We start from the raw sequence: 26,274 nt of genomic DNA on the forward strand, positions 1-26,274 counted from the left end.
TCAGTATTTAAACCAGGTCTGTATGATTCCGAAGACCTCTCTTTTACCATAGCATGCTGTAGAATGAACTATAGGATGCTAAACTTATAAAAGACTATTATCAATATCATTAAGTAAAAAGATATAAGATGCAGGACAGTAAGCATAATGTACTGCCACAGTGTGAAATGTGTGTATACATATATATGTATTCACATGCGTGTGTGTCTGTTTTACATACACTTAGAATACCTAGTGTATCTGTGGAAGACCATGTGGTGTTTGCCACCAGGGATGGGAACTGGGCTGCTAGAAATCTAGGCTTATTATAAAATCTTTTATACCTTTTGAATTTTGTTTTATGTGCGTCTTACCTATTTTAAAAAGAAATTGTTTTGAAGACTGTTGTTAGTGTTTTTAGAAACATCTGATTATTTTTCAGATTTACTAATCTATTAGCAAAATTTCATAGGCTTGTAAAGCTTCTAATCCTACAAAATGTTAATGCTAGCTATTATGATACTGATAAGCATTGATAATGATCATATCTTTCTAGTTTTCAATTCCCATTAGATGCTACTCTAATGACCTGCCACATTGGAATTTGAGAGGGAGGTAGAATACTGATGTAACATAGTGATGTTAGAAGAAGTAACGGTGACTGATTCATCTACATTCAACCATTTCTTTCCTTTTTATTGCTATTTAAGATTTTAAGAATCTTTAGTTTATCTAGTTCTGGAAACAAGCATACCATGCCTCAGATGACAGTAGTTGCTGGTCATGACTGAGGGAAAGGAAGTATCTGATATAAGTCCTAAAATTGAACTTAAAAGAAAAAAGTTTCCCGTATACTGAAAGCTGTATTTTAATTTTGGGCTACCATTCATGGAAATACCTTATCTTGAATACACTTTATTTTTGTACTTCTTTGTTCTTGTTTTTAAAACTGTAATGATCTATTTACATAGCTGTATCCCTTACTAGACTGGTCATTCCTTGAGAGCAGGGCCCATGCCTCATTTTCTCTTAACGCTTAGTAGTTGGCTAAAATATTGATTGAGTTGATTCAAATTGAACTAGAGATACTTAGCTTAGTTGTGGCTGGTCAACTACCTTAACAGTTCAAGTATTTAATTATTCATTTGTTCCTTCACTCATTTACTGAACAGATACTGTTCTAGATGTGGATATTAAGATTGAATAAATCACAGCCTCTGCCCTCGGGGAAACTCAACAGCCTGCAGGGGGAACAGAAGTTTTAGCAAAGGATTATAACCCAGGGCGCTAAGAGTTTTTTACAGAGACATAATGGTAACACTCTGGAGAGAGTGGACAGGAAAGTCTGCTGAGGAGGTGACGCTTGAGTAGCCTTAACCAGGGAGACAAAAGGAGAAAGGAGACCTAAGCAGAAGGAACAGTACGTGCAAAGGCTTAGAAGTTAGTTTTTAGAATAGAGTAATGGCATTTCATTTAGATTACATGCCCTTAAAGGACCCTGCAATCTTAAGATACTGTGTGCTGGCTCTTTAACTTAGTATATTTTTTTACTTCATGCCAAATATTTCATGTGCGTGTATTTCAGTTATCATATTTTATAGGAAGCAAAAATACTAATCTTTGATTTTTGTTCACAGTCAAGTTCATCCGAGAAGTAACACCGTATATCAAGAAGCCATCATTAGTATCAGATCTGCCATGGGAAGGTGCAGCTCCCCAGTCACCAAGCTTTAGTGGCAGTGAGGACTCTGGTTCTCCGAAACACCAGAACAGTACCAAGGACAGGAAGGTCATCCCTCTCAAAATGTGTTTTGCTGCTAGAAACCTGAGCATGCCGGATCTGGAGAACAGGTGAGCTGTTCTTAAGCAGAGCATCATACTTACAGCTTTGCAAACTTAAAGACATGTCACAATATTACTTATGCATATTATTATGTGATAATACAACTGTCGACTAAATTATACAGAAGAAAACATCAGTCTGAGATGAGAATAAATTTCGGAGTTTCATATTTAAATTCCTTATACATATATGTACGGTACATATATAGAAAAAGTTTGGACAAACACATAGGAAACTTAATGGTGGATTCTCCTGGGGAGTGAAATGGGATTAGAAGGTAGAAGGAAAGAAGGGGCTTCTACTCCTCATTTTAGACCTTTCTGGAGTGTCGTTATTACTTTTTTTCACTATGAACATTTTTCAACTTTATAGTTGAAAAAAAATCGTATTAAAGAAATTTTTTAAAATGTCTCTTTAGATGGAAATTTCTTGCACTGTGGATAGTGTAAAGAATCAGAGATCTGCATCGTAGATCTGGCTGCATCAGCTAGCAGTGTGACCCTGGCGAGTTAGTTTCTCTTGACCCAAGTTTCTTCATTTGTAAAATGAGAGAGTTGGATTGGATTATTTCTGATGTCCCTCTTAGTTCTATAATCATTTGGGATCTATGACTTTGTCTTCATGAACTCCATGAAGTGATACTGATAAACCTAGTGTTAGGTTAGAGATTAGGGGGAAAATAAGAGATAAAGAAACTTGTCCAAAGACATAGTTAATGACAAACTTTTTATAACAAGCTTTCATTTTTAAGATCTCCTCTGAACTGAATGCACAGCCAGGTGTCTAATCAGAATAGGATGGATCATAGAAGACAGCAAGAAGCTGAATGATTTTCTTGGGTATTTTACGCCCTAGGAACATTAAAGCTCCTGTTCTGTAATGTATCGTGTGGTATGCTCTAAAGAGCTGAGCTCTACAATCAGACAGACCTTGATTTGAATCCTTACCCCATCACTTGCTCAAAGGAAGGCTCTGAGCAAGTCGCTTCACCTCCATAAACTGCCATATCCAACTCATCTGTTATAAAAAAGGAAATAATAATACTTAACTCAGTGTATAGATTAAATCTGAAAACCTTTGCATAGAGCCAAGCACGTAGTAGGTTCTCAAGAAATAATACCTTTAAAAAGTCTTAACTGCCAACTCTATACACATTTTGAAAATTATATTCTGATATACTTGTATTTTTGTTACCTTTTATTTTTATCTTTATTTTTTATTTTTTTTTGTTGCCTTTTAAAAGTTCGAGAAATTGTTATTTTACATTTGTATTCATGAGAGTGTATTTATATTGGATCATATCTAAGTGTAACAGCTTGATCTTTAAAGAAATGCTATATTTATTTTTTCATAAAGTAAGAATTTAATTTGTAAAGTAAATAGTCACTTCTGCCTCTTAAATTCAAATTAAAATTTTTTTCTTCAAATGAGATACATTTATGTAGAACCTTTGGTCTGTTACTCATGGACTTAAGGAAAAATTAGATAATAGAGACCATAGAGAAAGAACTAGAATAGAGAAACAATGCAATAAAAAACAAAAAGCAGTTAAATTTTTCAACTGGTTGTCAGGCTGAGGAAAGTATTCAGGCTAAGGCCCTTCATTATAAATCATTTCCGAGAATGAGAATAGATAACCTGTTCGGGCTTCTGTTACAAAATACCAAAGACTGGGTGGCTTAGAAACACCAGCAGTTTATTTTTCACAGTTCTGGGCAAGACTGGGAAGTCCAAGATCAAGGCTCTGGCAGATTCAGCATCTGGTGAGGGCCTGCGTCCTAATTCACAGATGGGTACCCTCCTTGCTACATCCTCACATGACAGAAGAGTCTAGAGAGCTCTCTGGGGTTTCCTTTATAAGAGCAGTAATCCCATTCACGTGATTACCTCCCAAAGGCCCCATCTGCTAATATTATCACATTGCGGGGGAGGTAGGATTTTAACATATGAATGGGGGAACACAGACATTTAGTCTTTGGTACCTGTAGTGCTGCTGATATAGCTGGATATTGGATAAAAAGGCAAAGTATTTTAAAGTTTGCGTAGAACTCGGGTTGTGCGAGTGGGAATAGAAAAGGAGGAAGGTGATATGAATTGGCTATATTGCTGAAAGTTGCGCTACGTTATCATCTACTAAGACATCTTTAGAGCTCAGTGACTTTGGCCTTCATTAACACTTGGGGCTGCATTCTCTTTAGCGTTTAAATATACTAAAGACATACGATGGATAGTCAGGTTTGAAATAGGTCTTCAGAATGAATTGGAGAGGGCAGTTTGAGTTACAAAAGTTGTATCACACCTTACTCTTCAGTAAGATGGATCAGTCTACTTAACCATGGTGTACTATACAAGGAGAGGTCTTAGAAGATTCCGGCTATTGCAGATTCCGAGTCATCATGCTGCAAAATAGTGTTTCTAATTTTACTTGAAATATCAAGATTTAGAGATGATGTGTTTTGTGTAAAATATAAATTGAAAGAGATTCAAGGTTATTTCTATATCATTCTTACTTGCAATCCAATGTGCTTTCTAGAGAAAAAGAAAAGCAGTAGAATTACAAGTACCTGACAAAATTATGCATAACTTATACCCAATGGAATGTGAACATCTGTTAGGTCTTGACAGAAAAAAAAAATAGTGAGAACCACTGACTAATTAGACAGAAGTTAGGATGATGGTCTTTGTAACTTTGGCTAAACTATTTGTTTCCCACAAGCCTTGGTTTTCTCTTGTACAAAATGAAAGGTTATGTGAGGATTAAATAAGAGAATAATTGTAAAATTAGCATGGTAATCTCGCAATATATTATTATAGGTGCTGTTAGTGTCCTTATGACCTCAAATAAGTCCCTTAATTTTTCTTTTCTCCTGCTTTCTCTGTCTGTAAAATGGACATAATACTACCTGCTTAACTTTACTCTTTAAAACTACTTCAAGGATAAATAAAATAATATCTATAAAATCACTTGGACTCTTTGATCCTTAAATTCATCTCCACTCTGTCAAAGAAAGTGTCATGACAGGTAACACAGCTTCAGCATTTAAGCCATGCAGAAAAACGGTTCATATAGGAACAGCAAAAATAAGTTTCATCAGAACATCTGTCACCAAGACACTTATTAAATTGCAGCTTGTAACTAACTGACCATGTTTCTATTTGAAAATCTTAATCTTCCACATAGTCTCTTGTAAAACTCTGGGCAAGAAATAGGCTTAGATGCTCCCTAATCTGGAAAATACTTATGAATCTGTTTTTAAGCCATAGGTAGGCATGTGGTTTCCCATCATTCTTCATTTTTTTCGTAACATTATGAAAAACTTCAGATAGCAAAGTCAAAAGAATTTTATAGTCAACACTCATTTTTCTACCACTTGGATTCTACCATGAACATTTTACTATATTTGCTTTATCACAGATTAGCCCATCCATCCATTTGCCAGTCCATCAATTTTTTAGATGCATTTCAAAGTGAATTACAGACATTAATATACTTCCCTTTAAATATTTAAGCATGCATATAAATAACTATATGTTTTGTTATAGTTTTTCTCTTTTGAGGAAATATTTATATAACAGTAAAATGCACAAATCATAATTTCGACAAATATATACAATTTACACAACTTAAGCCTATTAAGATATAGAACATTATCATCACCCTGGAAAGTTTTCTTATGCCCCTTCTTAGTCAGTTCCCTCACCCACCTCCCAAAGCAACTACTATTCTGACTTTCTACCATTAGATTAGTTTAACTACTCTAAAACTTCATGTAAATGTAATCATACCATGTGTTTTCTTTTGTGATAGAATTCTTTTACTCCACATTAGGTTTTTGAGATTCATCCATCTTGTTCCTTGTATCAATAGTTCTTTCTCCCTATTCCTGAGTAGTGTTGTGTTGTATGACTATATTACAGTTTCTTTATCCATTTTCCTATTGCTGGACCCCTGAGATATTTCCATTCTGGGGCTAATATTAATAAAGTTACTATGAATATTTTTATATAACCCTTTTTGTGGGCATACATTTTCCTTTCTCTTGAGTAAATTCTTAAGAGTAGAATTGCTGGGTCAAAAGGTAGGTGTATGTTTAGTCTTTTAAAAAACTACCAGACTTTTTCCCAAAGTGATTGTGCCATTTTACATTCACACCAGCAGTGTGTGAGAGTTTCCGTTGCTCCACACACAGCCTCTCCAACACTGACAATGTCAGTCTTTTTAATATTAACTATTCTAGTGGGTCTGTAGGAATCTCTTCGTGTTTCATTCTTCACTTTCTAAACCAAAAACTTATTCGACATTAGAGGGAAACATCCTTTTCTTCTGTTTTACTACTTCAAGTTAGTTTCACTGTCTAGAGCTAGAAAAAATGCTGACCATCAGAATGAGTAAGCAAGGAGGGGGAGGAAGTTTGTTCACTTGTTCCACCTCATGACCTCACCAGATGCTTCTGATAGTTACAAGCAGTTCATTCTGGAAAGTGAAAGCTAAATAGATAATGATGAAGTCCGGGGAGAGAACATGAGCCCATTGTTAGCAAACAGCTTCGTGGGCATTGTGGAGTTTAGCAAGGACAAGATGTTCTTAAACACTGTTTTTCGGAAATGTAAATCTCTTGCCTTTGAGCTGGTTCATCTTCACATTGGCTCTTTTCCGTGTAAGAGGTAAATTTTGGCTTTATGACATATAAAACAATATGAGTATTACTAAATTATACATGTAGTTCAATTTTGTCAAAGACTTTACTAAACAGAAGAAATAAGCAGGCTGGACTTACTCTGCTTCTGTGTACCTAAACATTGATTTGATTCATATGATCAAAATGTAATTGCATTTCTCAGGAAATCCTCAGTGGTTTGACTAGAAGCCAAAACGCTTCACACTGTAGCTGTTTCCTCCTCTCTCCTGTGAACCCAGACAATTACTGGCAGATTGCCTCCAAATTTTTATGAGAGGAGTTTTTATATGAATTTTTCTTTTAAAACAGCAGTAGGCTTTAGGAAATACTTTGTCCCCTTTATCAGCTCTAGGGGCTGCTTCTTCAAAGGCAGATTCTTCTGGAATTTAGAAGAATCAGGATTTTGGAGTTTCTCTTTTTTTTTCTTCTAATTTAATTTGCTAATTCACAGAATCACTGTAAAATTTTTCTTTTCATGAAAATTTAGTGATCCTGGCCTGAGAACTAATTTACTGCCGGTTTTCATCTTTTTCCAGCTCAGTGGTCCCAATCTCATTTCCTTTTTAATCATGCTTAGTTTTATTTTATAACAGACTTATTTTCCATTCTTCCAGTTATTAACAACTGGGATCTTTGACCTCAGGACTTTTAGAGTTTAGATTTGTCGAAGGAGATGTGTCTGAGAGACTATCCCAGGAACTGTATGAGGTGTAAAAGCTTTTTCAGAAGGTGAACATTTTGTGCCCAGGGAAAGATGAACTGATTCCTATCTCTAGTGCTAAGTAGGTTAGGATGAGTGAAAGGCATTTCTTGTCATGGTTTTGCGACTGAACTTTTAACATGTGTTTAAAGGACATTAAGCTGGTTATAGTGCCAAAACAACCAGGTGGAAATAAATAGCCCTTGTAGAAAACAATTATCCTGATAATAAAGGGTCTGAATTAAGGATATCACTGGCTCTTCCACCCAATAAGGTGGGATGAAGGCAGGTTTAAGGGTAGGCTACCCACTGGCCTTTGGGTGTGAGGGATGCTGATACAGACTCTCAGCCAGCCCCTTTCATTTTAGCTGCGTGCTTTACTCTCACTTCCAGTGGTAACTGGTGCCTCCAATTCTCCAGCTTTTTTTGGATTCTGCAGCATGGATTGGCTGGGTTTGACTTTTCCCACTTTTCTTAGGTCTAATATTAAGTCATTTAACTTTTTTGTTTGTTTGCTGGTTTCTAAAATTTTGTTGTAGTCATTCTTCTCCTGTTTTCCCTGAGCTTGAGGAATTATGCTTTTTAGAAACTCCTTTAAAGATTGCTGATGAATTCTTGGATACAACAAAATCACATAAAATAAAAATTGAAAAGTTGAACTTTATTAAAGTTAAAAATTTCTGCTCTATAAAAGACACTGTATTAGAGTTCTCCAGGGAAACAGAACAAATAGGAAAGATGGATGGATGGATGGGTAGGTAGGTAGATGATAGATAGATAGATAGATAGATAGATAGATAGATAGATTTATTAATTATAGGAATTGGCTCATGCTATTATGGAGTCCAAGAATTCCCATGATCTGCTATTTGCAAGCTGGAGAACCAGGAAAGCCAGTGGTATAATTCAGTCTGAGTTCAAAACCCAAGAACCAGGAGTTCCAGTGTGCAAAGACAGGAGAAAATGGATGTCCCAACTCAAGCAGGGAGCAAATTTGCCCTTCCTTCATCTTTTTGTTCTATTCGTGCCCTCAGTGGATTGGACATTGCCCTCCCAAGTTGATGAGGAGCATCTTCTTTACCCAGTCTACTGGTTCAAATGCTAATCTCTTCCGGAAACAGACACCCCCAGAAGTAATGTTTTACCAGCTCTCTGGGTATCCCTTAGCCCAGTCAAGTTGGAGCTTAAATTAACCATCACACACTGTTAAGAGTATGAAAAGACAAGCCACAGATTGGTAGAAAATTTTCATTAAATATGTATCAGATAAAGGGCTGATATCCAAATTAACGATTCTTAAAACTCTTAAAAATGGGCAACAGATCTGAACAGACACTTCACCAAAAGAGGAACACGGGTGGCAAATAAACATATGAAAGGTGCTCAACATCACATGTCATTAGAGAATTGCAAATTAAAACAGCGAGATACCACTACACACCTAATAAAATGGCCAAAATCCAAAACATTGACAACAACCAATGCTGGTGAGGATGTAGAGCAACAAGAACTCTTATTCATTGCTGGTGGCGGTACCAAAAGGTACAGCTACTTTGTAAGACAGTTTGTCAAAGCTAAACATGGTCTTACCATATGACCCAGCATCATGCTCCTTGGTATTTACCCAAAGGAGTTGAAAACTTGTGTCCATACAAAAATCTGAAGCTTTATAGCAGCTTTATTCATGATTTTCCAGACTTGAAAGCAATCAAGAAGTCTTTCAAAAGATGAATGGTGTATCCAGATAATGGAATATTATTCAGTGATAAAAAGAAAGCAAGCTAGGAAAGACATGGAGGAATCTTAAACGTATATTGCCGAATGAAAAAACAAACAAACAATCCAAAAAGGCTACATACTGTGTAATTCTCTGGAGACAGTAAAAAGATCAGTGGTTGCTGAAAGTTCAAGGCCAGGGGGTAGTAATGGGGGAATCAGTAGATGGCACATGGGATTTTTTAGAGCAGTGAAGCTATAGTATTCTGTTCGATACTGTAATGATAGATGATGTCATTATACATTTGTCAAAACTCATAGAATATACAACACAAAAAGTGAAATAGGACTTTAGTGAATAATAATATATTAATATTGGCTCATCGATTGTAACATATGTACCACACTCTAATGCAAGATGTTCATAGTAAGGCATACGAGGGAGGGTATTTGGGAGCTTCATTTTTTTCTCATTTTTTTCTGTAAACGTAATACTGCTAAAAGAAAAAGCCTATTTTAAAAAAAATTCCCTTCAACTATTGTTTTTAGTGGGATTTCAGGAAGGAGTAGAATGGATATGTGTGCTAAATTGCCATCTTGTACAGAAAGTTCTAGAAATACTTTTTAAAATTGGTATAAGTAATAAAATATAAAATAACTCGCTTTGGGTTTATATTCATACATTACCTAATAATCTAGCATTGCATTTTATAGATAACTACTTGTCATCAAGTAAATTACTCTGTAATAAGTTTAGCTACTTAAATGATTATTTGAGCAGTTTCTCTGAATAATACAATTGTTAAATCATCAAAAAGATTATGAGATGACTCTACCTTTAAGTGCAAAATTTTATTGTTATATAGTGTAATGTACTGTTTTAAATCTTCTCATAACAAATGTAAGGCTATTTTTCTACTAGAGAATGTAATCAATGTTTTAGCCAAATATTTAAAGGACCATGACAGCAACAATTGATATAGTGAAAAATAACATCAAAAAGAATAAATATTATAAAATACATAGAGGACTAAATAAAGGTCAATGTGAATATTAAGTTATTGGTCAGAAATCTCTTATCTTCCTCTTTCTACTTTTGTTGGGCTTTTAGGATGAGGAAGTCCTCCTGTGTAGCAGTCTGTATCCTACCGGTGAGCTCTGTGTAGTCTCATCCTTGGATCCAAATAAATTTCCACAGGCCATTTCTCTCTCTATCGTAAATCATCTTACATTTCACCATAGATTATTTTTTAATTCATTTATTTTTAAATTTTTACTTATACATATAACATTAAATTTACCATCTAACCATTTTAAAGTGTGCAATTCAGTAGTATTAAGTATATTCATATTGTTGCAATCCTAATCTTCAGAACTTTTTCATCTTGCAAAACTAAAACTCTACTCGTTACTCTTCCCCCTTCCCACTTCCTCCCAACCTCTGGCAGCTACCATTCCATTTTTTGTTTCTATGAGTTCGACTACTCTAGACCTCATATAAGTTGAATCATACAATACTTGTCTTTTTGTGACTGGCTTATTTCACTTAGCATAATGTCCTCAAGATTCGTCCATGTTGTAGCGCATGTCAGAAATTCTTTTTTAAGACAATAATATTTCATTGTATGTATAGACCACATTTCGTTTATCTGTTCTATCAATAGACATTTGAGTTATTATACTTTCTGGCTTTTGTCAATGATGCTGCTATGAACATGAGTATAGAGATTTCTCATAAAATTATTTTTTTAATTTATTGTTTTGATTGTGTTGTTCCCAAGCTACTTCTCACTAGATTTAGCTATAAGATAGGAAATCAAATAAATAACTTCATCAGAACTGTATCTAAAAATCCTACTCTAACTAATATGAGGTCTCAGGTACAGGCTTTAAGTGTTTTGGCTGTTCACAGATCTTATTTTATGTTTCGGCTATTTTCTAGAACTTTTTGGCCCATTTAGCTACTGCTCTAGACCTGTGAAGGCATATAAAACATGGATAGGACTGGTGGCTAGACCTCAGTGGGAGGGCAGGTGAGTAGGTGAGATAGGTACCAGGTCGATGTGTTTATAAACTGTCTCATAGCATGACACCATTTTGGGGAATGTGCCCCAGAGATTTAGAGGCTTCCATTGTAGTCCTTTGCCATTACCATTTTAAGAATGCCTTTTTAAGACAAGAACTTCATAGTAGTCATCACAGTCCTTTATAGAAGCACTTTTCGTAACCTATAATTGTGTATTAATTAATTGTTAATTTTCCGCCTTCCCCATTAGACAGACTATAGACCTAGTGAAAGTAGAGATTATGTTTTCAATCTTTTTCACCATTGCATCTCTAATACAAGTGTCTACCACAGTATCCGGTATATAGTAGGTGCTCAATAAATGTGTGTTTAAGAAAAGATAGACTGACCAGAGTTTAAATGAGAATGAATATTTTCCATGTTAAATGTGGCAAATTAAAATAATTGGCAAAAGAGAGGGATGCAAGCTTCAAGGCAGAAATGCTAGGGAGCATGTAAACTATTTTTGATAAGTGGTGCAGGATCTGGTAACAGAGCCTCAAGGCAGCAAAAAGAATGAAGAGATCTCTCCTTGGTCACTCACAGTTTGTCAGTTTCCAGCCTACCATGAAAAACACGCCTAAGAGCTTTTTTTTTTTTTCCATTTTGAAAGATATTTATGTTCACTGTTAGAACACAGCATTGTGTATATTTTATGTTATTTATTTATTTGACTCTTTAAACTCATCTCATTAAAAACTTTGGCCAAAACGCAATACCTACCCAATAAATTGCTGTATAAGGAATTTGTTCAATGTACTTAAAATTTTTTAGCTAACTTCTAAAGATTACTTTTGAAGTATAGATTGTTCTCAGTTGAGTATTAACAATGATAGTTATAGAGTTAAAGATCTCTTAACTATTTTCTACTATGACTCGGTGGATGATTTAATCATATGATGTTACCCAGATACTAAAACAGTTCCAGATTTTCATAAAGAGTCATATTCTTCAGATATTTTCTCTTTTCTTTAGTTCATACAGTGGAGATTTCAAAATTTTTAAAAAATATCAATTCCTTATTTACAGTCTGTCTATGAGATTCAGCAAGCATGCTTTCCGTTTCTTTGACATGGAAATTAAGGCAAAGTGAAATGTTCTATTATAGACTATACAATAGATCTCTTCACTCTAGGTCATTACAGTAACACATTGAAACAAAAGACTCAGCAGTTAGTCTTTCTGATGATTATGTTTCAATATGTGGTTTTTCTCTGGAATTGGACCCTTGGGAATTAAAAGAAAGTATCTCTATCCTGGAATGTAAAATTACAATAGATTTCCAGTAATGTATGTTAACTCTGACAGGTTTAATGTCTCCTATTCTAGCTCACTTTCTTTTTTCTTTTTCCACACAGATTGATAGAGCTACATTCTCCTGATAGCAGGAACACACTGATCCTACGCTGCAAGGATACAGCAACAGCACACTCCTGGTTCGTAGCTATCCACACCAACATAATGGCTCTCCTCCCACAGGTGTTGGCTGAACTCAATGCCATGCTTGGTGCAACTAGTACAGCAGGTGGCAGCAAAGAGGTCAAGCACATTGCCTGGCTGGCAGAACAGGTAGGCTGGGAGGCAGGGCAGGGTCTCACATGGTTGCCATTCGGAGCCAGGATGCTTCCCCCATTTCATATTTATCATACAGTCAGGTCCTGGATATCTAGCTTGCAGATCTTTTGTCTCTCCTCCCCACCATTTAGCTATTTGTTGTTAATTATCACCTTCGTGGGAAGAATTGACTGTCATGATAATCATCATCACAGTATAAAACGATGTTCTTATCACGATCTATGTTCTTAATGACAGAGGATCATTTTCATGATTTTAGAACAGGATCAGCAAACTGTTTCTGCAAAGGGCCAGATAGTGTCACAACTTCCTGACTCTGCCGCTGTAGCAGGAAAATAGTCATAGACAATATGAAAATGAATAGGTGTGGCTGTATTTCAGTAAATATTTGTAAAAACCGGTAGTGGGCTGCGTTCAGCCCACAGGTCATAGTTTCCTAACCCTGTGCTGGTCCATTGACAGAGTTTCAGGAACAGCAGTCTTACTCCTCTGCTCCAGGAAAAGTATAAATATAGAAAATATTTTACAAGCCATTGGACAAATGTCTTCCACAATTTATCTTCCACAATTGAAAAATGAAGAGAAGAGAAACAAGTAAACCTAATTGGATATGGGTTGAAGGGAAAGGAAGAACATACTCCAAGTTATTTTAGATCCCAAGTTTGACGAAAGGGAGACTAAAGGTTGTACGTGACATTATGGTCCATACTTTTTCTTTCAGATTCTTCACTGTCAACTGGGCTAGAAAGAGCTAAAATAGATGATTGGACTTGGGGTTCAGAGATGATTGTTTAAGTGCTAGTTTTGTTTTTCACTGGTTTTAGATCTTTTTAAAATTTTCTTCATTTCTTTGATACTGGTTCCCTCATGTATGTGTGAGGGGGCAGGGATTGCGTCAGGATCAGCCCTAGAAGGTTTTGTTCTTTTGTCTTAAAGAGAGAGTTTCCCAGGTCTGGCCCTTTATCATGCACCGCAACAGGATTCCGATTTGATAGATCAGTCCCCAGGCCTGGCAGTCTCGTTTAGTAGCTTTTGGTGATTGTGTGGTAGATTAATTTTGGACTCTACTATTTTTTTTCAGCTCTGAAATTTTATGAGTGTTTCAAATAATAATTATGATAAATTAGAACACAGGATTACTACTGTGATGATTTCTAGGAAGCATAATTAGAATAAATAAGCAGAGAAACTAATGAAAATCATGATATAAGTACTTATAACTTGTGAAAGTTTTAGTATTTTAGTTATGTTTATCATTGTTTCTGTATTTTTATGTACTGGTTGAAAAGCTCTATTGTAGTAAGTGTTCCATGCCCTCAGCAATCTTCCTGATTTTAAAAAGGCAATATACTAATACATTCACATGGTTCAAAAATCAGAGGTGAAAAGTTTTACTTTCCTTCCTGTCTTGTCCCCCATCCACCGAATTCCGACCCCCTTTTTCCCAGAGAGGTCATTAATTTTATTATTATCTAGTGATTTTTTTGAGAGTTTCTCTGTGCAAATAAAAGTAGATATGAACATATCTTTCTTTTTCTCTCTTATATTACATGATAGCATATTATTTTGCTCTTTTTTTTTTTTCATTAAGCAGTATTTCCTGGACAGCTTTCCATATCAATGAACAGAGGCCATTCTTTTTTCCAACTGTATAGTTTTCCACTGTGTGGCTATAATTAAATAAGCATTCGTCCAGTTTTGTTGTTATAATCTTTTGCTATTACATATGATGCTATAATAAAGAACCTCATAGTTTGTCCTTTTACAGATTGCTATCCAAACTCTTTGGTTCCAGAGCTCAGATAGATCAGAAAGCAAGGGAACCAACATTATCTGAATATATTTGGTTCTTAAGTTTGTGTTACTGAGTAGTAAAACTTTGGTTAGAAAGGGATTTATCCAAAAATTTGCATCAGGTCCTGAATTTGGAGAGTTCAGAGAGCAGGAGATATTTCTTTACCCGTAGGATAAACCCAGAAGTGCTGAGTCAAAGGGTGTATTGGTTATCTACTTCTTAGTTTCTAAGGATCAGGAATCTGGTTATGGTTTAACTGGGTGATTCTGGCTCAGGATACCTCATGAAGTTTTAGTCAAGCTGTCAGCCAGCGTAGCAGTCATCCGAGGGCTCAACTCGGGTTGGCAGGGCCACTTCCAGCATGATTCATTCACATGGCTGTTGGCAGGAGGCCTCAGTTTCTTGCTATCTGTTGGTAAAAGTCTTTAGTTCTTAGCCATGTAGGCCTTTCCACGGGGTTGCCTGAATGTCCTCAAGACATGGCTGCCGATTTTTTCCAGAGCTAGTGATCTGAGAGAGAAAACAAGATGGAAGCTACAGTGTCCTTTATGACTGCTTTGTTCTTTTCACTAGAAGAGAGTTGCTAAGTCCAGCCTATATGCAAGGACTTCACCTCTTAAAGAGAAGAGTAGTAAAGAATCAGCAGACATATTTTTACACTACCACAAAGGGTATATGCCTTTGTAATTTTGATAAATATTGCCATATTGCCTTCCATCAGGTTTGAACTAATTTAGATTCCCACCAGTAATGTATGAGAGTTGCCAGACTTTTAAAGTGAACTTAATTTGATCTATGATACATATAGACTAGTAGAAAGGAGAAAAATAAAGCCACCAGTTCATCACAATCTGTCTTTTATGGACCATATCATATTTCCTTTACTCAATTGTGAGCTCTTGGAAGACAGGAACACACTTTTTCCAAGTGTTTTTTTGCCCCAGAGAACTTAGCCTAATGCTTTATATGTAATAGATGCTCAGTAATTTTTTTCTTTTTGTTTACATATATATGAAGAGCAAACAACCAAGTCACTTTTTATAAAATATTGTCCAACGATACAACTCAGGGTTAGGAAATAATACTAAGTAGAAAAGTTTCAACTACTTTAAAAATAGTACCACTGAACTAATTCAAAGAGCTATTTCTAAAATACTCTTGTTTTTTACTTTTTTGAAGTAGGTGTTTGGGTTACCCAAATCAAATATCACTCTCAGAATAAGGTGTTCAAGCAAAATTGGATGTATTTCTCAGATGTATTATAATGAATCAAAATTGGATGTATTTCTCAGATGTATTATAATGAACTTATGTATCTGATAAAAGTAGAACCCATTTATGACTCTAAGATTCTTTTATGAGTGTAAAAATGGTCAAGATAATTTCAGATCATGTAATCTGTTTAATATAGGTAAGCATTTCTTTTGGCAAGAGGTGTACCTCCTGAAAAGCTTGCATGTAAATGAAGCTTTTTCATTTATATTTAGAAAAGAGTCATTTGGGGCAGATAAGAAAAAATCTTTAAATGATTTCTCCTTAATTTATCTTTTTTGTTATTTCACAATGTCATAAATTGAGTTTGTTTAAAACAAGTAAGACCTATAATACAGATATTTGATAACTGAGAGATCATCTGTTCTGTGCATAGGGACTTCAGCCTTCTTTTTTGATACTGATTTTTCTGTGACTGATAGTTTACCTTTTAGTTGGTTATATACTTTAAGGGTAATTTTAAGTACTCCAAATGGGGGGACATGTATTACCTATAAAAGCAGTATTTTTAAGCGTTTGAGTATAAATTAGAAAAGCCAAGTCAGCCAAAGAAGGCTTTGTTTCTATAGTTTTGACTTTGTCCCTGATAATTCCCCAAATATGTAAAGATTCAAATTAGGATTAGTGAAATGGTTTATTTAATGTTTGCTTCTTTGTTTTCTTTTATAAAAATAACAGAAGTACATCACCTGTCAAAAAGATTTATAAGATAAAAATATTTAAGGAATGACTAATAACTATTAGTATTTTTTCATGTTAATGTTATTGAACTCTATTTATTAGAAAATAAAATTTGTAGAAGGTTCTTGTTGGCCCAGAGTGTATGCATGTGTATGCATGTGTGGGTGTTGAAACACAAACAAACCAGAACCCTAACATTAGTATCCCTTTTTTCTCCAGCCAAAAACTGAATAGTGGAGCCCCAAGGCTGCTTGCACTGATACAACTGAAAACACATGCTATATATAGCAGGTAGCATTTTGATTCCAGTGAAAGCAAACAGTATCTTTATAAGTTAAGGCAAATAGATAAACAGAATGTCTTAAATTGCAGTTTAAATTTCCCCCAGTGGTAAATAGAAGAGGAAAAAGATATTTTCCAAAAATAAGGACTCAAGAGAGCTAAAGAATAAACACTTTTTAAAAATGAATTGAACAAAACGTTTTCTCTCTTGAAATTGGTTATTGCTTTTATTGCCATTAGCAGTTTTTTGTTTTGTTTTGTTTTTAGAGCCTAAAATATCTTCTTTGGGAAGAAATACATTTAATTTAGGTTTTCCAAATAAATATGCTCTGATCTAGCCTTCAAACTAGCTCCCTTATAATACAAAGGAAAATTAATTTTTAAAAATCAGATTATCATTTGAACCTTTTGGGAGGATAGATTTTTCATTATTTTCCCTATTGAAATATTACTTATAACAATCTCAGACACAGACTTATTAGTGCACATAAACTAGAAATCCCTTTGGGGTGTCTATGACCCAAAAATATAAGAATCTAAGAGAACCTCTTTAGAGCTGATAGTCTCCCTCTAGATATTACAGAGTTACTCATAGACTAATATAGAAGTCTTAGAAAACTTGGGTTTGCCAATAAGAAAATGTAATCATTTCTACAATACCTTGCTTGAATTCTCCAAGTCAGGTCATATATTTTATGCTTTTAGCACATGGTAGAACAAGGGTCCCTACAATAGCTGGAATTCATTTCCCACTCCTGGGATCAGCTTGTGGCTCCAGCTAAGAGAAAAGAGTCCTGGTGATAGATATTATAATACAGAACTGAACCACCGCTTTTCAGACTATAGATGTATTCTTAAGGTACTCTGACATGTTCAAATTACCTTCAGAAGTCACTGAGGAGAAGAAACTAAAAAGTGGCTCTGGAGACAACTCTTTAAGAGACAAGTGATTCATCAATTTGGATCCTTCTTGAAGCCACCCACCAGTGATAGTGAGCTGAACGTTCAGTGTTCAGAAACCATTGTTAAGCATTCTCTGCTCAAAGTTCTTACCTCACGAGGGCAGATGTTTTGATGATACCAGAGCTTTTCTTGAACACAGGCTTTTGCTTTTTGGCTTTGGATCCTTGACAATATGGATAAACAGTGGTTGTTTTCCGACATTTTTAACTCCTCACAGAGATAACTGGAGCTTTATGCAAGTAAATGCAATGGCATATTTGAAACTGAAACATAAACTTCCGAAAGTGTAATGGAGAAGTCTGACAATAGTTTATATGAGTGTTTTCCAAAATACAACATAGTAGGTCATCAGCATTTAAAAAAAAATAGAATAGACATTATCAGAGTACACTGCATAAAATATAGGGATTGTGTTATTTTGGAAATTTTTCATTCAGTTATTTACATAAGTGTATATTAGGTTGCAATGTAAAGTATATTTCTTATTATAGGTCGACAAAAAATATTTGAAAAACACTGATGTTTAGATTATGCAGACTTATTTGGTGGTAGAATTTTGTTTCTCTCTTAGATGATGTTTCTCTTACATCAGATACACTAACATCATTATGAATTTTAACAGATTAGTGTGTATTTAATCAGAATTGGTGATAATTAGTTATTATAGAATGGGAAAAAACTGTCATATCACTAGATAATATCTGTAACTTACTCAGGTTCAGCTTTTTCAAACTACACAATCCACCTCATACCTCCCAATGAACCCCTGCCCTTGGGAAGGAACCTGATGGGATGTTCCCTGTTTCTCAAGTCTTTTGAGATGGGGAAACAAAATGGAGACCCCCTATGTTAAGCCTTCATTTAAGGGACTTTTACAAATACATATCGTTATAGTTAGCTCTGCTTTCTGGATTTCACCATTGGAACAGGCAAAACTAGATGGTGGAAGACAACAATGGAGACCTGTTCTCATGGCTGTGACTGAGAAGGATTTGCTGCTTTATGACTGTATGCCATGGACAAGGGATGCCTGGGCATCACCATGTCACAGCTACCCTCTTGTTGCCACAAGGTAAGACAAAAGACAAAAACATAAAATAAAATATCTATCTTACTCTAAATCTTCTAAAGAATTTTAAAGTGAATTCTATTAAGTGCCTAAAATAGCATTTAAGTAGCTGATATAGTTGATTTAGACAAAGACTTTTTTTTTTCCAACCTTATTGATTACTTCGCCTCTCCTAGCTCAGAATAAATGGTTTCTGTCATTAGTATTTTTGTGTGCATTTTTAAGTTGAAGCAGCTTCCTAATTGCTTCCTCCAAGGTTTGCTTAGTCATGAAGATAAGTAGTATTTTTTTTCCTTTACTTTATTGACTCTGACAAGAAAACCACTGAAATTGTGGTAGCCTTTTGACTGAGTGATGAAATCATTTAAACCAGAATGTGGTACTGTGGATAAACCACACAACTCAGCCAAAACATTCTTCAACTTCTCTTTCTGGTATAAGAGCACATAATTTTGATTCTATCAAATAAACATTGATTTGACCTGAAGCAACAGGATGTTTCTAGCATGCCAGATGTCGGGAGTTGGAAGGCAAAGAACAGAGGAATGTAGATTTGGGGGCCAATATATTTTAAGAGATAATTAGAAACTAGTGTGAAACTAGAAAACATTCACATTCAGTTTTATTTGGGCTTAAAAAAGAATCAGATCTTTTTGTAAATAAAAAACTATACCTTAAAAAGGAGCTCCACAGAAAAGTATTTGGCAGTCAAAAAAACTAAATGCTGAAACCATCTGGAACAGTTGGGGTGGGGTGGGGGTGGGGGTCCTGCCTTGAGCAAACAAAGATTCATGTGAGGAAGAATATTCTTTACAAGAAGACTCACGTTATATAGGATTTTCTTCAACTTGCCGAGTTCCCTTACATTTATAATTTTTTAAATAAAATAATTTTCACATAGTTTTTCAGGAATTCCTCTGTAATTAAGAGCTGGAGCACCTAGATCACAGAACAGAGATAAGAGATTTGGGTTTTTTTGTTTGTTTGTTTTTTTAATTCCCCACTAAATTATAACCTTCTTGAGGTCAAGAACTGTGATTTAGTTATCTCAGCACTTCCCATAATGCTTTGCATATAGTAGGCCCTCAATAAATCTTAGTTGAGTTAAATTCTATTACTTAAATTATAGTTTGTTATAGTTACATTGAGAGCATGATAGAAATCCTATGAAAACATGTGAACATATCTCAGTCGGTATAATAGAGTAATTAAATTTATATTTTCCAAAGATTTTGAGCTTTAAATATGACTGTAGAGGTCTCTTAGGTTTAAATTTCATGGGAAAAGCTCATATTCTAGTTGGGAACATAGAATGCAAAGTGGGTAGCTTTATCCTTAGACATTTCCTTAGCTGCATATCACTGGAGGGATGGAGCAGAAACCTGTGACATCCCATAGGTGAGCCTTTGTTTACTACTAGAAATTTTGATCCCATAAACAAATAATTTTTGGTCATAGACTAGACTGGCCTAGATCACCAAAGCACTTTGGTACTATAGAAGGAGATGAGGTAGTTGTGTGTGTACTATCACTGTGGTATTAATTTGCAACCAGGGAAAAGATATAAATAAGATTTAAGAGCTAAACTATAAAATTCTTAGTTTTATACAGGAGTAGATCTTCATGACCTTGGCTTAGGCAGCACTTTCTTAGATATGACACCAAAAATATAAGCAACAAAAGAAAAAATAAATAAATTGAACTTTATCAACATTAAAAACTTTTGTGCTTCAGATGTCACCATCAAGAAAGTGAAAATACAACCCACAAAATGGGAGAAAATATTTGCAAGTCATATATCTTATCTGGGACTTGTATCTAGAAAAATATAAGAACTCTTACAACTCAATAATAAATAGATAAATTACCCAATTAAAAAATGAGAAAAAGATCTGAATAGACATTTGTCCAAAGAAGATATACAAATTGCTAATGAGCACATGAAAAGGTAGTCAGCATAATTAGCCATCAGGGAAATGCAAATCAAAACCACAGAGAGATACAACTTCCCACCCACTGGGATGGCTATAATTAAAAAGACAGATAATTAAAAATAAATAAATAAATACAGAAAGACAGATAATAGCAAGTGTAGACTAGGATGTGGAGAAAATGGAACCCTCACACACTGCTGGTGGGAATGTAAAATGGTGTCTTTATTGAGGAAAACAGTCTGGCAATTGCTCAGAAGGGTAAACATAGCGTCACCACGTACAATTATACTTGTATGTTGTGTACTCAAGAGAAATGAAAACTTACGTCTGCCCCAAAACTTATACGTGACTGTTTGTAACAGATTCATAACACCCAAACAGTGCAAACAACTCAAGTGTTTGTTAGCTGATGAATGGATAAACAAAATATGTCATATCCACACAATAGAATATTATTCAGCAATAAAAAAAAAGAATGAAGTTTTGATAAACTGCAACATAGATGAACCTTGAAAATATTATGCTAAGTGAAAGGAGTTAAACACAAAAGACCACATATTATATGATTCTATTTATATAAAATGTGCAGAATGGGCAAATCTATAGACAGAAAGTAGATTAGTCATTCATTGCCGGGGTGGGGTAGAGGACGGGTTGGGAGAAATAAGGAATGACTGTTAATGAGTACAGGATTTCTTCTTGGGTAACAAAAATGTGCTAAAATTGAATGTGGTCATGGTTACATATCTCTGGATATATCAAAATCCTTGAACTTACACTTTAAATGAGTAAAGTGTATGGCATGTGAATTATATCTCAATAAAGACATTGTAATGAATAAAACAACAAACCAAACAAGATTTAATAGAAGGGACTGAGGTCAATCCTTAATAAACTTGAATTTGAATCCCCATTCTACCATTTGTAATAGAATTGAAAGCATGTTACTTATATTTTTTGTGCCACAGATTTTTCATTTGTTAATGAAACCCTAATGGACCCTAATAAGATAGAGTGGGTATGACTATTAAATGAGTTAATACTTGTAAAATGCCTACAGTGGTACCTGATAGGTTGTTAGTTGCTTTCATTATAATTATTATTAAGTGAATATATGTCAAAGAAGAATTCTGTGTAAAAAGTGTAATTGGTTTAATTTGGCCACTGTTAAAAGAAGAGCATAGTTCTACCCAATAGTTTTTACAACTAGTGAAAGTTTCATATTAAATGTGAAGAATTCAAATGTATTATTTGGATCAACCTAGACATGCAAATTGAACATGGCCATTAATTAAATGGGTGGGGCCTATAGCTCTCTGAACATGTTTCTTAATAAGTTTAATTCATGTAACAGCAGGGATTCTTAACTCCTTGTTCAGGAGCAAAGATGACAGGCAGATGAGAAGTTTAGTTTTTCCATGTGGCCATGTCGGCCAGGTGGAATTGGTTTAAGTCACTGCATGATAGAATTAAGTGGGACTTAATCATCCTCTGCTTCTCAGAGCGGGTAGAGTATGGCCACTGAGAGAGGCCAGAAGACAGAACCAGACCACGACATGTGCCGCAGAGAAAGGCAAGACCAGAAAGTGGTATACTTTTGTCTTTTTAGTGTGGTGAGGGAAAGAGGGTTTGAAATTTATATGAGTAACGAGAAAGGGCTGAATTTTCACTTTCACCAATTGTATTTCTAATACTTTGGAACATGTTCTCATGAGCGAATGAGTCAGAAAAAAAGATAGTATAAACACATGGAAGAAAAAGAAGTTAAGGAGCTTGATTATCCACAAAAGCAGATATTCCCTGATAAATTAAGAATTAATTATTGTTCAAAAATCAAAGAATATTGTTAGGGTGATGTAAATTAACACGAGTTATTTATATTGGCTTGCATGTTTACAGATTCTTGGAAGCCAAGGCCGTATGTGTGTGTGTGAGAGAGAGAGAGAGAGAGAGAGAAAGAAAATGGCTGGTGAAGAATTAAATAAAACATGAAAGTGATAAATGAAAAGGATATTTATTCATTCATTCATTCATTCATTCATTTTACACATTTCTTGAGATTAAAGCTAGATACATGATAGAGGTAGAAGAACGCATTGGTTTTAAAGGTGCTGTGAATTTTGCAAGATGTGCATTTTGTAGTTTTTTCTAATATGCTTTCTTTGACTGAAGGAGAAAAAGATCCAAAAAAGTGTAGCTACTTTACAATGTGGAAAATTGAGCGATATTGTACTTATGGGACTTATGGGGCAAAAGCTGCTAAAACGCCTTTGGATGAGCTCATCTGGTCTCCTCGCTAAAGGGGGCCTTTTGGCAGTATGTTCTAACCAACTGCTGCACAGCAAGACTCCAGCAGCTGGTTTGAATTAGATTTCCTCTGCCAAATATTTCATAATCAGATCTGTAGGAAAAATTCTACATTTTATATTATTTAATGTCTGACTTGGGATTAGCAATCAAACTGAATATGGTAGACTACACCCTGCCACTTTCCCCACCCTCTGTCTTACTTGGATCATATTCTCACTTGGAGTAATTTTGAAACTTATTTAATTCTTGCTGAGATAGCTAATGTCTAACTGGCGTAATGGTTCTATGGAAATCAGTTCAGTGAGAAGGTTCTCAAAGTCTACTTTCATGGACCTCTAGGGGTCCCCTCTTTAGGAGGTCTGTGAGTTCAGAACTATTACTAAGATGTTGTTTGCTTTTTTTTCACTGTTGACATTTGCACTGAGGATTGGTAAAATTGCTGATGCCTTAGCATGAATCAAGGCAGTCGGCACTAAACTGTATGGACTAGCAGGGAGGGAAATGCCAATTTAACCTCAGAACGTCTTTGGTGAAGCAGTCAAAATTATTAATTTTATTTAATCTCAATCATTGAGTACTCATCTTTTTATATTCTGTGAGATGGAATGGGAAGTACTCACAGAGCTCTTCTGCTGCATACTAAAGCATGATGGTTGTTTCAGAAGCATGTGTATAGTTGAGTTATGAGCAGAACTGGCAATTTTTTTTTATGGAACACCATTTTTTACTTGACATAACAACTGGCTGACAAACTGTGGTTAGTGATATTTAGGTATTTGTCAGACATTTTCTCTAAAATACCAAAATGAATTTGTCACTTATGGAAAACATGGATAGCATTTGTTGCCAATTATAAAATTCTAGCTTTCAAACAAAAATTAGAATTCTAGAAAATTTGTATCTCTCACTGTGAACTTGACAGCTTTCCTATACCTAAAGAATTTTCTGGTGAGATCAGTGGTGATATTAGCAAATGTGACTTCTTGATATTGTAGAATGCAATCTTTTAACATTTGGAAAATATGCATAATTCAGTGAAAAATATTTCTCTAATGACCAATATATGATGTTAAAAAATCATGCAAGGATATAAAAAAGATACATTCAAAGTGCAGGAGAGACCAGTGGATTTTTAATGTAGCAGAATATAAAAATTCTATTGATAAGGTTTCAGATTCTCCATTGTAACTAACCTTTAATAAACCACTAGTTGAGTTTTGGTTTGGTGGGCAGAAGGATATCCACAAATATCTGAAAAAGTTATTAAAATACTACTTCCTTTTCTAACTATATACCTTATGAGGCTGGGGTTTCTTCATATACTTCAACTATATACTGTAACAGAATACAGAAGCAGATATGAGAATTAAGCTATCTTTCATTAAGCTGGATATTAAAGAGATTTGCAAAAAATTTAAATCAGTGCCATGCTTCACATTAATTTCTTTTTGTTTTGGAAAATATTATTTTAAATAAAACTGAGTTATTTCTGTTAACATGTAACAGATTTGTTTTTTTTATTTTTAAATGAAATAACAAAAATTTTTAAATTTCTGTTTTAATGTGTAATTGTAGGAGATATCAATAAATATAACCCAAAAGTGGTTTTGGAGTTCTCAGTAGTCTTTAAGAGTATAGAAGCGTACTCAGACCAAAAAGTTGACAAACCTTTAGTTTATTGCTTCTCAACTGTGGCTATATACTTGAACCGTCAGGAGAAATTTTAATAAAATAAGGTTGACTGGGCCCCACCCTAGACCAGTTAAATCTAAATTTTTGAGTATGTAAGCCAGGCATCAGTAATTTTTAAAAGCTATGCACCAGGTGATTCTAGTGTACAGCCAGGTTTGAGAACTATAGTAATTAACTTGGCTAAACCAGTTGGTAGATTAGAAGAAACTGCCTTTTCCTTGAGAGACACACTCTTGCCTTTTATCTGAACCAATAGCGACTCCCTGAAAACTAAAGGAAATGGAAAGGAGCATCCATTTGCTCTTAGATGGTTCTTGCTCAGGTTATTAGAAGAGCGAAAGAAGAAACCAACACATTTGTAGAAAAATATTACAGGCATACAGCCTACAATGAAGCCAAGAACAAGTCATTTTATTTATTTCTCTTTGTTGTACATTCATTCCTCAGCCAAGTTTTTTAAAATCTTGTATGGAAAACATTGTCTGCTGGATTTCTTATAAGTGAGGAAGTATGTTTGTTCTGTTATACTGATCTACTTAGAACTTCTTAAATATAGTGAAAATACTTTTGGAAGAAGTGAATAAATTACACTATATTAAATGGTTGTCATGAAACAAAACATTGAGTAGTTTAATGACTTTAAGGAAAATTGCTGTTCTCTTGTTTATTCCACATGTATACATCACTATTATTTTTTTAGCAGCTTCATTGAAATATAACTCATACCATATGATTCACTCATTTAAAGTATAATATTTAATGATTTTTATTATGTTCACAGAGTTGTGCAGTCATCACCACAATCAATGTTAGGACACTATGACACCCCCCAAAAGAAGTTCCTTACACATTAGCAGTCACTCATTTTCCCCTCCTTCAGCCCTAGGCAACCACAAATCTACTTTCTGCCTCTATAGATTTATCTGTTCCATATAAATGGAATCATACATTTTGTAGCCCATTATTTCTGGCTTGTTTCACTTAGCATAATTTTTTCAAGGTTCATCCATCTTCTAGCATGTGTCACAACTTTATTCCTTTTTATGGCTACATTTTCTTTATTCATCAGTTAATGGACATTTGGTTTGTTTCTATTTTTTGGCTATTATGAATAGTACTGTATGAACATTTGTGAGCAAGTTTTTGTGCTAACATAAGTTTTTAGTTTTCCTGGGTACAAACCAATTAATAGCTATCCTAGACTTAATATTGCTAAAAACAAATCTTGTGCTGTTCTTCCTGTACTCTTCTCCATTAAATAAGTGGCATTTTTCCAGTTGCACACATTAATGTGCAGGTTTTTTTCTATGGATGCACATTTTTAACTCATCTGGGTAAACACCAAAGCATGTGATTACTAGATCATATGGTAAGAGTATGTTTCATTTTGTAAGAAACTGCCAAATTGTCTTCTAAAGTGGCTGTACCATTTGCATTCCAGCATGCAGTGAATAAGAGTTCTCATTAGTCTGCATTCTTTTCAGCACTTGGTGCTGTCAGTGTGGTGGTATGTAATTGTTTTAATTTATAATTCCCTTATAAAATCTTTTCATATGCTTATTTACTATGTCTGTATCATCTTTGCTAAGGTATCTGTTCAGATCTTTTGCCCATTTTTTTTTAGTTTTGCTAACTCCAGATGTTTTTTTATAAAATTGTGGTAACAAACATATAACATAAAATTTACCACTTTAACCATTTTTAAGTGTACAGTAACGT

At 34.6% G+C, this 26,274-nt stretch overlaps 1 protein-coding gene across 1 annotated transcript in view; it reads left to right on the top strand.

Moving 5' to 3' along the window:
* Positions 1 to 26,274, top strand: part of SNTB2 (syntrophin beta 2) — a 72,094-nt gene that overhangs the window by 33,610 nt on the left and 12,210 nt on the right. The window contains exons 2-4 of the mRNA XM_039851899.1: positions 1,617 to 1,830; positions 12,341 to 12,551; positions 18,480 to 18,622. Of these exons, the coding sequence (XP_039707833.1) occupies positions 1,617 to 1,830; positions 12,341 to 12,551; positions 18,480 to 18,622 (568 nt within the window). The remainder of the gene's footprint in view (positions 1 to 1,616; positions 1,831 to 12,340; positions 12,552 to 18,479; positions 18,623 to 26,274) is intronic.

The sequence above is a fragment of the Pteropus medius genome, unplaced genomic scaffold (assembly GCF_902729225.1).
Source record: "Pteropus medius unplaced genomic scaffold, Ma_sr-lr_union100, whole genome shotgun sequence".
Taxonomy (NCBI): Eukaryota; Metazoa; Chordata; class Mammalia; order Chiroptera; family Pteropodidae; genus Pteropus; species Pteropus medius.